General features: G+C 40.1%; 1 protein-coding gene across 7 annotated transcripts in view; it reads left to right on the top strand.

Moving 5' to 3' along the window:
- The window catches only part of TMEM245 (transmembrane protein 245), a 104,677-nt gene that overhangs the window by 80,970 nt on the left and 5,787 nt on the right, over positions 1–17,920 (top strand). For all 7 annotated transcript variants that reach the window (XM_019033785.4, XM_055351784.2, XM_055351787.2 and 4 more), the window contains 3 exons: positions 935–1,035; positions 2,672–2,846; positions 5,529–5,723. In XM_019033785.4, the coding sequence (XP_018889330.3) occupies positions 935–1,035; positions 2,672–2,846; positions 5,529–5,723 (471 nt within the window). The remainder of the gene's footprint in view (positions 1–934; positions 1,036–2,671; positions 2,847–5,528; positions 5,724–17,920) is intronic.

Below are 17,920 nucleotides of genomic sequence, written 5' to 3'. Positions count from 1 at the left end.
TCTTTTTCAACTACAGCTTTTCTTCTGTAGTGACCATATGAGGGTGCTTTCCCTGCACCCCTCTGCACCACCCCATAGAGTCCAGGTTTTTATGATTTTGTGCTGCCTTGAGATTACTTATGAGTTGCCGCCTTTGTGCTCTCTGAACAGTTCCTTATTTCCCCTCCTTACAGTGCTGCACTGCCTTACTAATCTTCCAACTGAAAAACACAGAGCACCTGACATTGCAGATTTTCATGTATTGAATTCCTATATTAGTCACCAAATATATGTGTCTGTTTTTATCTCTCTTGTATTTTCCTCTCTGATTTTACTTTGGAGTTAGGAATATTTTTTTTCCCACAAATTCTCTCCCAATGACCTACTTTCTTTGATAGCATTTGTAAGAGATGTTACTTTGTAGGCTTAGTTACATAGTTTAAGAAACATAGGAAGATTTTGTTAAGGAAAAGAAAGATGGTGAAATACAAGTTACACTATCCCTTATTGGCTCTTTCCAAAAGGGGAGGACTGGCCACAGCCTGGGTTTCTTAGAGTTTAAACTGTATTCTTGGAAACATGTTATTCACACTTAATTTTCTTTCCATTTGTTTTGGTGGTGAAATATCTGCTTCAGAGTGAAAAGTTGATGAATTATTTCAGAGAATAGGGTATTTTAAGGTGTTTCAGTTATTTTTTTCATCAGAAATTTAAGGAATAGTTAGTAAACATATTTCCAAATAAAACATATTTCATATTACATAAAGAATAACTTAGTAAATGTATTTAAAGTAAGGTGTTTATGTTTCTTTGAAATAAAATGAAAATAGCATTCTCAGGCCAGCAGAAAAACTGAAGCTATTACATGATTTGGAATCAAGTGGTCACGTGATTTTTCTGAATCACGATATGACACTGTTTATTTACTCTTTCTTTTTATCTTTGGGAATTCCAGAGGGGTGTTTGATGCTTCCCTCAAAATGGCCGGCTTCTATGGATTGTATACCTGGCTGACTCATACTATATTTGGCATCAATATTGTCTTCATACCATCAGGTAACAACCATATTGTACCTTCCACTATTCGCTATTTAAGGAAAGTTAAGCCATTTTACATACATCTAGGAAATGTCTACTTCCTCAAGTTTAAAAAACTAAATTTTTTGGCTTGAGATCGAATCTAGTCCACATTATGAACAGAAATATGATTTGTAATGTGTTTGTTTATTGCTGTATCCCCAGCAGCTGGAACCATACCCAGCACATAGAAAAAATTGCTGTGTTAGTCTGTTCTCTCACTGCTATAAAGAAATACCTGAGATTAGGTAATTTATAGAGAAGAGGTTTAATTGACTCACGGTTCTGCAGGCTGTACAAGAAGCATAGTGGCTCCTGCTTTGGGGGAGGCCTCAGGAAACTTATAATAGTGGTGGAAAGTAAGGGGGAAGCAGGCATGTCTTACATGGCTGGAGCAGGAGGAAGAGAGGGGAGAGGTGCTACCACAGTTTTAAACAACCAGATCTCACGATAACTCATTCATTCACTATCATGAGAACAGCACCTAGGGGTGAAATCCACCCCCCCATGATCCAGTCACCTCCCACCAGGTTTTACCTCCAACATTGGGGATTACAATTTGACATGGGATTTTGGTGGGGACACAGATCCAAACCCATATCAGTTGCCCTACATGTTTGTTCAGTGAATGAATGTTGTAGCACTTAGCATAACACCTAGGACATAATTGGCTCTCAGTAACGTTTGAATTGAACTGATTGGCAGGGAGCAACGTGTTGTCAAAATAGCTTTGTCCATGAGGGATTACATCCCAGGGCAAGATGAATGCTTCTGAGGGCACATAAGCTGCCTCATACCTCTTAAGATCTGTTGTGGTGCTTCTTCTACTTTTCCTTCCTTTATTTCTATGGCTGCTTGTTTTCCTAAATATCTCTGCCTTCCACATTTGCCTCTACCACATCCCCCCCTTTCCCTATTTGTCTGTGCTTCCTTCTGCATTTTCAAGTTCACTCACGTTCTTCTCTACTGTGATGTCCACAAACCTACCCTCTGACCTGCAAGCACCCTGTGAGGCAGGATGGTAGACTTGTCATATAGATGAGAGACCAGTTTTCCAAGGTCATGTACCTGGCTTCTGGTAGGACCAGAACTAGAAACTACATCTGCTTTACTCTTAACTTGGAGAGAAGCCAGATGGAGGAAGAGTGCTTGAACATACTGCTCTGGAAGGGAATGACCTTGAAGCAGGGTCCTTCAACTCAGGATTTTTTCTGTTTATTTTTATTATGCTGAGGTTTAGAAACTAATTTCTGATTGGGCTTTGAGCTCAGTACAAGTTTTGACACATGTTCTGTAGGTGTATTTATAGGACCGTATATTAACTATTGATTGATAGTAACAACTACAGAACCCTTGAATTTTATTGCTTAAGAAGAGATCCATAAATAAGACACACAGTTAGAAAGATTTTTAGTATCACATTTTAAGATATTGAGCCTTTACTTAGCTAGAAAATTCAGTTAGATAGGGCATATCATTTCCCTAATATTTGAGTTTGTGAGTATTTAACTTGTTTTGTTGGAAATTGTTGAGGAGGAGCTACTGCTTAGATTCTTTTGCTTTGTTAGTGTTTTGCTGACGATGTTAAGTTGTTTTTCTTTTACTCTCTTTTCAGCGTTAGCAGCAATCCTTGGAGCAGTGCCATTCCTGGGGACATACTGGGCAGCAGTACCTGCAGTTCTTGACCTGTGGCTGACACAAGGGTTAGGATGCAAGGCCATTTTACTGTTGATTTTTCATCTCTTGCCAACATACTTTGTAGATACTGCAATCTACTCTGACATATCAGGGTAAGTAAGCCACAGAATTTCTTAAGTTATTAGCGAATCATCCAGGCATTTCTGTTTTTTTTTTTTTTTTAAAGGAGGATTTTTTTCTCCTGGGGGTATACAAAAGAACTGGTAGTAGGAATTTTCAGTGAAATAGCCTTTTGTGTTCCCACAAATGAAATTTTCATTTAAAATAGTATTGTTTACAAGGCATGATATTTTGGGGCTTTTTTTTTTTTTTTGGTTGTTGTTGCCCCAGAGTTCCAGAGCAACTTTTTTTTTTTTTTTGGAGACAATATCTCTTTCACTCAGACTGCTAGAGTGCAGGGTGAAGTCATGGCTCATGGCAGCCTTGAACCTTGAACTCCTAGGCTCAAGCAATCCTCCTGCCTTGAACTTCCTAAGGCACTAGGATTACGGGAATGAACCACCATGCCCAGCCAATATTTTCTTATTACATATGTAATATTTATAATATATATGATGTCCTGGGTTAAAACCAAATTGTGAATAATTTTCTCTTGATTTAGTGACATTTAACCTAGAAAAGAATTATGACCAGATGTACATCAAATATTTTAAGTACAGTGAACAGTTAATGATTATTTTTATCTCTTCTTTGGTTTTGGAGAAAATGTTGTTAGGTTGTATGTCAGGATATCCATGTGAAACCAAATCTCAGCAAGTTAATTTCTGGCAAGCAGAGCTCTCTAAAGATATAATTGGAATGGTTCTATGATAAATACAGGTTAAATCTAAGTCAGAATCAACACTTTAGCCATATAATACAATAAATAAATGTCTGTTTTTATAGGTTTTGACATCTCTTTTAGAAATTGCATTAAGTATATCAAGCCAGTTCTCAGTCACATTAAAACTTGAGAGAGAAAATTAAAAAGCTGATCATAGTGTGGTTAACTAGTGTGTCACAGTTGACATTTGAGCAGGAATAAGTATGATTTATACTTAAGTGCTTTTATTTCTTTTAACTTTGCTGTAAATTTTATATTAAGGTTTACAGCTGGAATTAAAGAAACACTGTCTTTTTTTTTTCTTTTTTTTTTTGAGACAGAGTTTCCCTCTATCACCCAGGCTGGAGTGCAGTGGTGCAATCTCGCCTCACTGCAACCTTTGGCTCCCAGGTTCAAGCCATTCTCCTGCCTCAGCCTCCTGAGTATCTGGGATTACAGGCGTGCACCACTACACCCGGCTAATTTTTGTATTTTTACTAGAGATGGGATTTCACCATGTTGATCAGGCTGATCTTGAACTCCTGACCTCAAGTGATCCGCCTGCCTCGGCCTCCCAAACTGCTGGGATTACAGGCATGAGCCACGATGCCCGGCCTAAAATACTGTCTTTAAACGTTGTTATTGGGAAATGAAAGGTTTGGCATAAATTGTTTTATTTTTTAATAGGTTAAGCTTTTATTCATAAACTCCCACACGTTTTTATTTTTTTAAAAAAAAGCTTTAAGGCTGAGCATAGTGGCTCAAGGCTGTAATCCTACCACTTTGAGAGGCCGAGGTGGGTGGATCACTTGAGCCCAGGAGCTCAAGACCAGCCGGGGAAACATGGTGAAACCCGTTCTCCACAAAAATATAAAGATTAGTTTGGTGTGGTGGCACATGCCTGTAGTCCCAGCTACTCAGGAGGCTGAGGTAGGAAGATCACTTGAGTCTGGGAGGTCAAGACTGCAGTAAGCTGTGATTGCGGCACTGCATTCCAGCCTGGGTGATGGAGCGGAAAAAAAAGCTTTAAGCATTTTTGATAGTTTTCCTTGAATGTGTTGTTTAGGGAAGAAGTTTACTTAGCAAACATGGAATACTGCCCTAAATCATTTTTTTGGAATGAGAAAGACAAACACATTATGAATATAATTTATTGGTTTCCTGAAGACTGGTTCTCCACAAGTCTTACTTTGATTTAACTGTAATATAGAACATCCTTCCAGGATATTTAGTTATTTGCCCCTCACTGAATTGTTCTTCTCATCTATGTTTAAAACTAGAAACAAACAATGTGACTTATTTCCCAGTCCTTCTGATGTCAGTGGTCCTTTCTTGTCATTATCAATGTGCTATGCTACTGTGTTCTGTTTTATTTCATTCTGCTTACATAAGTGATACTGTAATAAGCTGGAGGGCATTTGTGATTCTCCTGTGAAATAGAAATCTTGGGCTTTGTGACAGATATTTTCCTCAGGAGGCCTTTTATCATTACCTATGTTAAAAACTATATTTTAGGAGGTTGCCAAAAGTCTGACCTATGAGTAACAGGGATGCTCTCATTGTTGCTGTCGTCATATAAAAGCATAAGTAACTGAATTACATGCTAAATTGTGCTCACTTAATTATCCTTGATGGAGGTAAACTTAACAGGTGACTCCTAACCAGTCCTAAGCCAACATTAACCCATCATAGGCAGGCAACCTGTAATGGGTATAAAATATCTGTTAACATTGCTGACTTTATTCTTTCATTCTTGGAGCTATAAAAAGAGGCAGATGTCATCCATAGGAAAAACAATTGTTGCATCTCAATATTATTGCAGTCAGTGTTGAGTTGTATGCATTGAGGTGATCTAAAGAAAGCTGATAATATGCTAAAAAGCATAGTGTATTAAAGAATGCACATTGTATTAGAAATGTATTTCAGATTTATTCCAGTTTTTGTGTGTTAAAGGTCGTGCTCTTTATTCCAGAGGTGGCCATCCTTACCTGACAGGCTTGGCAGTGGCCGGTGGAGCATACTACCTAGGCCTGGAAGGAGCAATCATCGGTCCTATTCTTCTCTGCATACTTGTGGTTGCTTCCAATATCTATAGTGCCATGCTAGTGAGTCCCACGAATTCAGTTCCCACGCCAAGCCAGACCCCATGGCCTGCTCAGCCTCAGCGGTGAGTTAAAGCAGAATAATCATAAGCTGTATTTATACATTGAACTGTCCTGTCTCTGTATTTGATAAGTAGCTTCATCCAGACTTGTCAGGATAAAGGTATTTGAGTACCAATGCTGTGATAAAGGTTGCAGAAGACACTAAGTAAATACAAATCGTTGGCAGAGTTTTGGGTTTCATATACCAAGAAAATTTAAAACCTATATTGGGGCCGGGAGCAGTGGCTCACGCCTGTAATCCCAGCACTTTGGGAGGACAAGGCGGGTGGATCACCTGAGGTCAGGAGTTTGAGCCCAGCCTGGCCAACATGGCGAAACCCCATCTCTACTAAAAATACAAAAATCAGCCAGGTGTGGTGGCACCCGCCTGTGAACCCAGCTGTTTGGGAGGCTGAGGCAGAAGAATTGCTTGAACCCAGGAGGCAGAGGCTGCAGTGAGCCCAGATTGTGCCACTGGACTCCAGCCTGGGCAACGGCATAAAAAAAAAAAAAAAAAAAAAAGACCTATATTGGGTGAGAATTGTTAATGTCATGAAAAGCCAAAAATAAATTTAAAAAATCTAATTCCATGTGGGACATGGTATACCAGATTGAAAGAGACTCAAGAAATGGGACAACCAGGCCGGATGTGGTGGCTCATGCCTGTAATCCCAGCAGTTTGGGAGGCTGAGGTGGGCAAATCACCTGAAGTCAGGAGTTTGAGACCAGCCTGGCCAACATGGTAAAACCCCATCTCTACTAAAAATACCCCAAAAATTAGCCAGATGTGGTGACAGGTGCCTGTAATCCAGCTACTCGGGAGGCTGAGGCAGGAGAATTGCTTGAACCTGGGAGGCGGAGGTTGCAGTGAGCCGAGATCATGCCATTGGATTCCAGCCTGGGTGACAGAGCGAGACTCTGTCTCAAAAAAAAAAAAAAAAAAAAAAAGGAAAAAGGACAACCAAATGCATTGCATGAGTCTTGGATAGATTTCAGAATTGGGGATGGGAGGAATATTTCTGAAACAATTGGGGAAATTTGAACATGGACCATATGTTAAATAATATATCAATGTTAAATTTGGTTTAACCAATTTAACAATGATACTTCGATAACCAATGATACAACGATAACCAATCATAACCAATGATACTTTGGTTCTGTAGAAGAATGTCCTTTAAAGATGACGTGTCATGATGTCTGCCACTTATTTGCAAGCAGTTCCGCCAAAACTGGGAGAGGGAGAGAGGAAGTGACTGTAGCAAAATGTTAACAATTGTTGAATCTAGATGAAGGACATATGGTTGTACTGGCGTTTCAATTTTGTGTAGGTTTATACATTTTTAAAATACAAAGTTGGGAAAAAATTATTTGGGACACCAATATAGAGTTGCAACATGTTATTTTGTAAGTACAGATATTAAAATAAAAAGTACTGTTATCTGCTGTCACCAGCATTTCATAAAATAAATTATAATGTTTGAAAATTTTTCCCAATTGTCTTATAATTTTCTTAAATTTCCTTAGGTATAATTTATATATGGTGAAATGTACATCTAAATAGCCAAATGTACCTCTAAACAGACAGGTTGATTTTTTCATGTACTCACACCCATGTAACCACTACTCATACCAAGATATAGAATATTTTTGTTATTCTGGAAGGCTTCTCCCTGCCTCCTCTCAGTCAGACCCCACTGCCTGCTGATACTCTAACCATAGTCACTTTTCATTAGTTTTGCCTGTTTTTGAACTTCATATAAAAGAAATCATATAGTAGGTACATACTCTTGAGTCAGTCCTCATTGCTCAACAGTGTATCTGTGTGATTCATTCATGTTGTTGGATGTTTTTCTCTGTTCATGGTTCATTCTTGCATTGTTGTCTAATCTTCCATTACATGAATATATTACAATCTCATTTAATCATTGTAGGACTAATAGATATTTGGGTAGTTTGCAGTTTATGTCTGTTATAATTCAAGATGCTATGAACTTTTTTAAAAAAATTTCTTATTTTGCCACGAACGTTTTTGTACATGTCTTTTGGTGGACATGCGCACAGTACTTACTGTAGTTGGACATATACCTAAAAGTGGAATGTCTGGTTATACATCTGGTTTTAAGTTTAGGTGGATACTTAAAAACAGTTTTCTATGTTGTGTGCCAGAAATTACGTTTTAACAACAAAAAAGAAGGACAGTCTCAGAATAAAAAGTAAAAGGTTTTGAACTTTCCGGAAACTATATGGCATTCTCCTTGTTATCTGCAATTGGAAAACACTAGTTTTCCTGCCACTGGATATTCTCGTGTAATCAAAGAGTCACTGACAAGTTGGTTCTGACAATGCATTTAATGAAAATATTTTATACTTTTATGTAAAATTCTTTAACAACATGATTCTGCTTAATTTTGTTTTTAGTGTTATATTTTGTGAAGAGAGACATTGTCCTTTAACTCAGAACAAATGCAGTAAAGTCTCTGAGTTAGAGCTGGTTAGGGGGCCATTTTAGCCAATGCGTGATCCTTAGTTGATGGCAGGGGAAAATCAGTTTTTCCAAAAGAATAAAAGGAGAGGTGCTTTGGTGATTTTGACAAGGGCCTTCCCAATTTGGTGGTGGTGACACTATGATATCCTTTTCTGCCTTTGCCTCTTAAAGACAAGTGCTCAGATACCTGAGAAGCCAGCGGTGCTCGAAAGCAACAGAATGCACTTGCTAACTTGAGGCTCTGTTCCATGGGCTCACCAAACACAAAGAAAAAAGATAATTGATCAATATTTTGCTGTTATTTTGAGAAAAACTTAATGATTTCAAGTTACTAAAGCAAGAGTTAGTATTTAAGGCAAAATGAAAGCAACTTAAATGAATTCTTTTAGAGGTAATAAACCTTTTTAACTCTTTGTCCTTCTAAAAGTACAAAATGCTTATGTGGTATGGCAGAGTAGAAAAAGATAATGTGAGGACCCATATAGCCTTTGTCTTTCAAAGTTACTCATGCATGAGTTTAAAGAGTCAAATTTCTACAAAACTCAGTGAAAAATAAGGACTTTGCCCTCTCCCTCTTCTTCCTTTTTCTAAGAGGAACCACTTTTTGACCCTGTATTATTTTGATATTTACCTCCATATCTTGAAGTGACATATTTATTTCTGATTTGGTCATATATAGGCATCATCTAATAACTTCCGACTTGGAAGGTTAGAAGTTAGCTTTCACTACCCATTCCCCCAAAACAAACGGTGATACTGGTTAGATCAGTATTCAGGTTTTACATTATTATGACTTTAAATTATATTCATATTTGAGCCTTGTCATATATTCTAATATTTCTTTACCCATACGACTTTTGCTTTCTCTTGAATTAATAAAGATACTGGTTTTTATTTGCTTTGCTTTCCATGTACTTATAACTAATCCCATCTCAAGCTCTGCACCAGGCACTCACCTCTCCACTTGGTATGTTCAGTCTCACCAGGCATTGTGGGTCTTCTAAAGAAGACTGTCCTAAGTGCCCTGGTCTGCCCCAGTGGAGTGCTGTCCTTTTGGCTTGCTGTTCAGCGGTCACCTTGGGTATTCCCTCAACTCTCCCTTGCATTGGAATCCTTATTTCTTATACCCTATATAATTTTCTTTCTTGATTTATTCCTTTTTGGTGGAGCACGTCCTCTTATAGATTTTCGGGAAAATATGCATAGGAGGTAAACTTTGAGGGATGATGCATGTCTGAAAAAGCTTTTCCTAATGTCAAACTTAATCCGATAGCTTTCCTATGTAGAGAATTCTATGCTTGAAATTTTTTCTTTAACATTTATTTCTTCATTGTTTTCTAGCTTCTAGGATTGTTGTTAAAAGTCTGAAGCAATTTTTATTATTTATTCTTGTTAATTTAACTGTTTGAAGACATATAAGATCTTTTTGTTTATCTATGTTTTTTGTCCTGATGGGCACTTGCTAAGACCTTTAAAAGTGAAAACTTGTGTTCTGGTGTTCTGACATTTATCATCAGTTGTTTCATGATTTCCTTTTCTTCTCTCAGAAATTTATTTTATTTTGACTTTGACCCTCATGGACTGGGCATTTCACATTTTAAATCCTTTCTCTCTTTTTTCACTTGTGTCTTTTTGGCTCCATTTTCTGGGTGATTTCTTCAGCTTTATCTTGTAGCTTTACTATAGAGGTTTCCATTTCTACTTGCACATTTTTTTCAGTTTCCTTTATTGAGGTATTATCTCCTTAGAGTAAAATGTACCTTTTTAGCGTACAGGTTTATATTTTGTATGACATGTAACAAATTACACATTTAGCAGCTTAATGTACATTTACGATACAGCTTCTGTGGGTCGGGAGTTCAGGCAAAACTTGGTTGGGTTCTCTGCTTAGGACCTGAAAATCTGCAGTCAGAGTTGGGGTTTCATCTGCGGATTGGGGTTCTCTTTCAAGCAGTCCTGTTGTTGGCATAATTCATTTCCTTGTAGTTGTATAACTGAGGCTCATGGCTCCTAGAGGCTGCCTCTCTTCATAGGCAGCTGATAATTTGGGTTTTTGCTTCTTTAAGGCCAGCAGGAGAGTATTTTTCTAACTGGTCTCTGACCCCTAGACTTTTTAAAAGAAGAGCTCGCCTGATTAGACCCAGCCCACCCAGCATAATCTCTCTTTTTTTTTAAGTCAGCTAATGAGGGACATTCATTACATCTGTAAAATCCATCCACCTTTGCCATACATGTTGAGCATCCCAAATCCCAAATCGGAAACTCTCCAGAATCAGAAATTTTTTGAATGGGAACATGATGCTCAAAGAAAGTGTTCGTTGGAGCATTTTGGATTTTTTTTTTTTTTTTGAGACGGAGTCTCACTCTGTCACCCAGGCTAGAGTGCAGTGGCATGATCTCGGCTCACTGCAACCTCTGCCTCCCGGATTCAAATGATTCTCCCGTCACAGCTTCCCGAGTAGTGGGGATTACAGGTAGGTGCATGCCACTACACCCGGCTAATTTTTGTATTTTTAGTAGAGATGGGATTTCACCATGTTGGCCAGGCTGGTCTCGAACTCCTGACCTCAGGTGATCTGCCCTCCTCAGCTTCCCAAAGTGCTGGGATTACAGGCATGAGCCACTGTGCCCGGCCAGCATTTTGGATTTTGGATTCTTGGATTTGGGGTTAGTATAATGTAAATATTCCAAAATGCAAAAAAGATGTGAGTCACTTCTGGTCCCAAGCATTTCAGATAAGGGACACTAACCTGTATTAACAGAACCACAATATCAGGTATTGAAGGTGTTTGGCTGTTGGCTCATGTTAAGAATGAGACATGGCCGGGCGCGGTGGGTCACGCCTGTAATCCCAGCACTTTGGGAGGTCGAGGTGGGTAGATCACCTGAGGTCAGGAGTTCAAGACCAGCCTGGCCAACATGGTAAAACACCGTCTCTACTAAGAATACAAAAATTAGGCATGGTGGCATGAGCCTGTAATCCCAGCTACTCGGGTGACTGAGGCAGGAGAATCACTTGAACCCGGGAGGTGGACGTTGCAGTGAGCAGAGATTGCATCACTGCACATTGCACCACTGCACTGCAGCCTGGGCAACAGAGCGAGACTCTGTCTCAGAAAAAAAAAGAGTGAGACACTCAGAAGCTGTGGTGGATTATGATATGTGTTACCATAATATGATGTGGCAGGGCCACTGCTTTGTCCAGCCCTTAATGTCAGTGATTTTGGTCCCCTTTTTGGGCTTGTATATTCCTCAAAGAAAGAGCTTCTAATCTCCTGGCTAGAGACTAAAAGCCTGGCTGCCAGCCTCCTGGGAGCCAGGAGGAGGAAAGGGTCTGGACAGCCTTCAAGATGTAAACATCCACTTAATCTCCCAGTGTTGGGATGGATGCCCACCCTCATTTCTGCCTGTTGTGCACTAGTTCAGACACTTTTTGTTTTACCTTCTCCAGAGGGGAAAAAACCTCTAGTTTTCTGCCAAGGAGGGGAGAGGGTGGAGTCAGCTGCTTGGCTGGGGTGGGAGGTGGGGTGAGGATATCAGAGGGTGTTGTCTTACTGCTCTTTAAGGAAACTGTAAAGCAGTCCTGTGTTTACCCCCCTCTCCCACCCTACTTCCGGAGTTACTTGATGTCACCAGTTCCTAAACCTTATGGGGGATTTCGCTGAATAAATCAGAATGTTTCCTGGCCTTTCTCACTACTGGTTTAAGATCCAGCTTTTTAGGGTCTTGTGTTAGTCTGTTTTTCATTGCTATAAAGGAATTCCTGAGGCTAGATAATTTATATAAAGAAACGAGGTTTATTTTGGCTCATGGCTCTTCAGACTCTACAAGAAGTATACTGCCAGCACCTGCTTCTGGTGAGGCCCCAGGAAACTTCCAATCATGGTGGAAGGCAGAGGGGGAGCAGGTGTGTCACATGGAGAGAGAGGAAGCAAGAGATGACAGGCTCTTCTAAACAAACTGCTCTCACCTGAAGGAATATAGCAAAAACTCATTTATCATTGTTGGGATCTGCTCCCGTGGCCCAAACACCTCCCACTAGGCCTCACCTTCAACATTAGGGATCACATTTTAACATGAGATTTGCAGGGGACAGACAGCCAAACTCTATCACGTATGCCAGGTCATAGCAGTCCCACCCGCTTTCCACCTTCTTAGAATTTGTTGCTTTTGCCTCTTAGTTCTTTTTTTTTTTCTTTCATGGCCTTTGCTGTCTGAGGTGCAGCCACACTGGCTTTCCATCAAGCCTCAGATACACCAGGTGCCATTGAAACTCTGGGCCTTTGTGCACGCTGCTTTCTCTATCTGGATAATCCTCCATCTGGATAATCCCCCATTTTTCCTTCTTAACGAACTCCTAACTATTCAGATCTCAGTTCAAATGTCAGTTCATCAGAGAAGCGTTTCCTGCCCCCAAGATTAGGTTATGGCCTCCTTGCCAGTTTAATGTGTTTATAGTTTGCACCTTGTGCTTTTTTTTTTGTAGTGCAGTTTTCATTTATACACTTGATTATTTTTCTCTCTCCCCCATCCCAACTTGACTATAGTTGCTGTTACTGCCAGGACCAAGTCTATTTTAATTACTGATGTCAACCTCTGTCAACAGTATTTTGTACTCAGAATGCTCAATTCCTAGTGGAAGGAATGAATGGGCTGTGAGGGAATAGTATCTACAGAAGCATGAGCTCTGAAAGGGCTTGGCTTTTTCTAGGAATTTGTATATTGTTACAGTGTGACAGTAGAGAATAGATGGTTGTATTTTATTAAGCAGACATACCTCTTAATTCCACACTGCAAAAAAACTTGTTAGACTACTATCTTCACACAGATGAATGCCCATTCTCCTAAGGAAAGATTGTAGGAAGACCTTCTCTGCCGCTCACTGTTGATAGTGAGAATGTAGTGGATACAGCACAGCTTTGGGCTCCCAACTATTTTGGCCTCTGCTGAATAATCAGAACCTTTCACTTCCTCTGTTCTCTATTAATAGTGGGCTTGTTTAGGGAGATGGGATGTGTAGGGAAAGGCAAAAACACCCCTGTAATCATGCATACTTTCTTGATTTTTGGACAGGATAATCAGACTTGCTTTGATAGACTTCTTTCACTTCTACTAAAAATTGAGCAGCAGTCTCTGAATATTAAAGCCCAGAAAATCCTGTAGGGCATATATCCCAGGAACTCTTCCAGGGATGCTATTCTCCATATTGTAGTTTTCCTTTGCCCTCTGTTACACCTTGAGAGGAAGGTGACAACTGGAATGTGGTCCTTTAGGAACTCAGCTTTATCTTTCTGTAGGGAAGATTGAGTAACTTGTGGCTGTTTTTGTACACGCTTTCTTAACCTGAGGTTTATATCTTTCATAATTAAATACCCAAAGTACAATCAAAAATGAGTATCCGCTGGGCACAGTGGCTCATGCCTGTAATCCCAGCACTTTGGTAGGCCAAGGCAGGCGATCGTTTGAGTCCAGGAATTCGAGGCCAGCCTGAGCAACATGGTGAAACCCCATCTCTGGGTCTCTGCAAAATGAAGTATAAAGATACTCCCCATAAACCATCCCCGCTTCTGCAGATCTTTACACTAACCCTAAGAATTTCACTTGGGGTGCACTTGCTGTCATTCCACTTTAGAAGATTGAGAAAAGAGAGTAAACTGGGGCTGGGAAGGGAGTACATTTGATTTACTTTCTGTTACTTGAAAATTTCCTGAATCTGCTCATCCTCTTTACTCCCAGTGGTGTGACCCACTGCCAGGATTTCTTCAGCAGCCTCTTTACTGGTTCCTGCCTCCAGTCTGGCCTCCCTCTAGTCTGTTCTTCATAGTATAGCTTCTCTGATTTTTCTGAAACATAAATATTCTATTCTGCTGCTGCTTAAAATTCCCACAGTGGCTTCCCATGGCCTTCAAGATAAAGCTAACACATTAATTTGCCCTGTCAGACTTCTCATGCCTTTTTTCTCTCTACTTCTCCGGATTCATCTCTGTGCTGTGTGCCTTGCATTTTATTTTTCGGCTGTATTGAACTTGTTTTAGTTACCAGAAGGCAGTGTCATCTTTGCAGTGTTGTCCCCTCTGTAAAGAACACCACTTCCCTCCTAGCCAAGTCCAGTATCATGGTGTATACTCAAAGTACCCTTTTTGTGAGAAACATTACTGAAACACTGAACTAGGTAAGAAGTCCTTGCTGTGTCCCTGTGGTATCTTATACTTCTGTTGGAACTTAATACGCGTTTTATAGATGTGTGTTTAATTCATTGTTTTTTTCCCATCAGTTGGTAAGCTTTTTGAAGGTGGGAGCTATATCTAACTTTACCACTGTTTTACCACTCCTAACATGGTGCTTGGCGCATAGTTAAGTGCTAGGTGAAGATTTGGTGAATTTGTGGATTAGTGAAACCAAAAGCAGAATACAACCTTGAGGCTGATAAAAGACGATGGGACATAGTAAATCCTAGCCTTAGAACTTTATTCCAAATTTGTTGGAAGGGAGGGGGTATGTATAATAGTGGTTGCATGTGCTCTGTCACAGGATTGTATGCTGTTGCTGGTGTAGGAAATACACACTCAGTGCTGGGGAGCCAGCTAAGTAAGTTAAATTAGTCAGTTACAACTTTCAGGCATCCATAACTCTGCATGTCTAGGAGGCTGGAAGTCAACAAGTCTTGAGTTGTTAAATCATAAAAGATTTAAATATTTACATGGAGGGAAGAGGGTAGGGGGTGAAATGAATTTGTAAAGATCTCATTGAAAGTTTGGGGCAAGCAGATCCCAAAATATTTTCAAAGAGCAAGGAACAGTGAGAGACTACACTGCACAATCCCTGTTGCTCTGAAAGGAGGTGTAAAATGTTAACAGTCCTCTAGTCCCATGTGACCATAGTCACATGTGGTCCCATTCTGCATTGCTTATTTTTTTTTTTTTTTGGAAACAGTCTCACTCTGTTGCCTAGGCTGGAGTGCAGTGGCGCGATCTGGGCTCACTGCAAGCTCCACCTCCCAGGTTCACGCCATTCTCCTGCCTCAGCCTCCCGAGTAGCTGGGACTACAGGCGCCCGCGACCACGCCCGGCTAATTTTCTTTGTATTTTTAGTGGGGACGGGATTTCACCATGTTAGCCAGGATGGTCTCGATCTCCTGACCTCGTGATCCACCCGCCTCGGCCTCCCAAAGTGCTGGGATTACAGGCATGAGCCACCGCGCCTGGCCACATTGCTTATTCTTAGATGAGAAATTCTATACTGTGATTCCTTGCAGCATAATAATCCTTATAATTTGAGAAAGAATACTGTATTTAGATGGTTTAAGTAGGATGTTAAACATTTTCAGAAAATAGTGTCAATGCAGTATTTATTTCTAACGTAGAGAGTTATAGTTTTATGAACTTTACTTATTAGTTAGAGCTATGCCTCTGGAATAAGCCAAAAACCAAATAATTTCTGCATCTCTAGACTATAGATATTGTTTTCCTGGAGATAATTAGAGGTTTGTTCAAGATCAGTGTTACTTCAGTAGAGTTCTATAGATACACACACCTCCCCCTCCATCAATCACCCTAACACCCTACATACCTAGAGAGAACATTGATATGAAAGACTCTTAGTAACTGATTTCTAAGCTTGCTTCAGGTTGTTGGTTTTCTTTGTTTTGTTTGTTTTCCTGAGTCCTTTTGGAGACTTTCTTGACCTGGAGACAAAATTTAATAGTAGTTAGGAATTTCAAGGTTACAGCTAAGCTCACTTGTCAACAGAGAGCAGTGACTAGGCTAACCATAGCCTTAATCTTATTTAATGTGTCTTTGCCCTGAGGCTGAAATCTTCATTCATAATTTAGAGGAAATGAATAGTTAATAGATATAAAATTACAGGTATCTGAGAAATTTGAAAAGATGTCAGAGAACCCCGCTGGGTATTAGAAAATGCTTTGTAGTATTAGCCAGTTTTTGACTATTGCTTGCAAAGATTTTCCAGGGCTTTTCAGACTTAAGTGCTACCTGAAATTCATGTTGTCTGAGACAGCAGCCAGCTTGGCCTGTAGACAAATGTAAAAACACAAACTTGGGTGAGACTGTGAAAAATAGCTATCTAGAGCTTTAGTTCTGACAGGAGTGTGGGGGTGATTTTTTTCTCCCCAGACAGTTTCTCATGTCTGGAGTCATTTCGATTGGCATTCTAGTTGAATAGAGGCCGGGGATGCTGCAAAACATCTTATAATGCAGAAAAATTTCAAGATTGAGAAACACTGATTTGAGATAGATAGATAGATAGATAATGCATATAAACATACATGCGCGTATACAGATCTTCACCTTTGGACTTGTTTTCAGAACATAAAAGTCTTTAAGGAAAGAAAATTCATTTCAATTATTAGATCAGCCAGCATCTTTAAAAATGGTTGGTGTATTCATGTCACACATAAACCCTCTCAAAGCCTCAGGAGCCATAGCCAGGAGACTAACAGTTTTTCAAAGTAGAGCTGTGCTAGTAGAGGCGTGCTTCAGAGATCCAGAGGCTTAGGGCACCATCCTTGAAAGAGCCTTGAGATAACTGAACATCCTTAAAGGTAATTTCTTTTCTGTGACATTTTACCTGTTCCCCTCTTGACACTGAAGTACTTTCCTCATTGAGTGCTGCAAGGTTAGTCTTTAATTGATCTCTGCCTTGCCTATGGGCCTCCTAAATATTTGTATGAATTGAGAGGAGAGAAAAGGAGTAAGGGAGGGGGCATGATTGTGGAATTACATTTGAAGTTCAGATTGTTTGTTTTATGAGTTTTTAGGTGATTGTACCTAATAAAAGCTTTTTGTTATCTTTAGTTTCTACTACTGTGAGCTGTTCCTTAGGTTTTGGAACACTTACTTTATATTGTACTTCAATTTATTCCTCCTTCCCTTCCTCCCTCCCTTCCTTGCTTTTTTGGGGGGGTGGTGGTGGTGGTGCAGGGTCTCATTTTGTTGCCCAGCCTGGCCTGTAGTGGCATGACCTAGGCTCACTGCAGCCTCAACCTCTTGGGCTCAGGTGATCCTCCCACCTTAGCCTCCGAAAAGTATAAAAATTAGCTGGATGTGGTGTCATGTTCCCTGTAGTCCCAACTACTCAGGAGGCTGAGGTGGGAGGATGGCTTGAGCCTGGGAGGCAGAGGTTGCAGTGAGCTGAGATAGCACCAGTATACTCCAGCCTGGGCAACAGAGTGAGACCTTGTCTCAAAAAACAAAACAAAACAAAACAAACTGTAAAGTCAAATATTTTTCTGTATTTCTAATATGTGGACTTACTGTAAAGGAGCAGTATAACTTCTGTCTAAAAGGATGGTAATAGACTGTGCTTTATATCTGTATCACTGTTGCATAAACATCTGGTCCCAGCCTCTCTTCATCCTGATGTACTGCCAGCCTTGGTGTGAGGCATTTTTGTCTGATATGGGTGCTTGAGCTCATGTTCATTGATAAATTCTGACCTGGCCATTTGGCTGCCAGCACAGATGTAAATTTAGCCAGGTGATTTATCTCAGCTCAGACATGTAAATTATGTAGCAAAAGCAAGCTAGCTACTACAGTCCTGAGACAGACACTTCATGTATGCAGCAGCCAGGCACGGTGCTCAGCCACCTTCATCCAGCCCAGATATTACCCGCCAATAACATTGTTCGCTTAGCTTGTTTAATGTGGGTCAGAAACAGTTCAAGTACAAGGTCACTTGATGAAAAGACCTAACCCATTTTTCCTGCACTGAACC

The sequence above is a fragment of the Gorilla gorilla genome, chromosome 13 (genome assembly GCF_029281585.2).
Source record: "Gorilla gorilla gorilla isolate KB3781 chromosome 13, NHGRI_mGorGor1-v2.1_pri, whole genome shotgun sequence".
Lineage (NCBI taxonomy): Eukaryota > Metazoa > Chordata > Mammalia > Primates > Hominidae > Gorilla > Gorilla gorilla.
The sequence above is the reverse complement of the archived record's forward strand: the minus strand, read 5'-3'. Positions and strand labels throughout refer to the sequence as shown.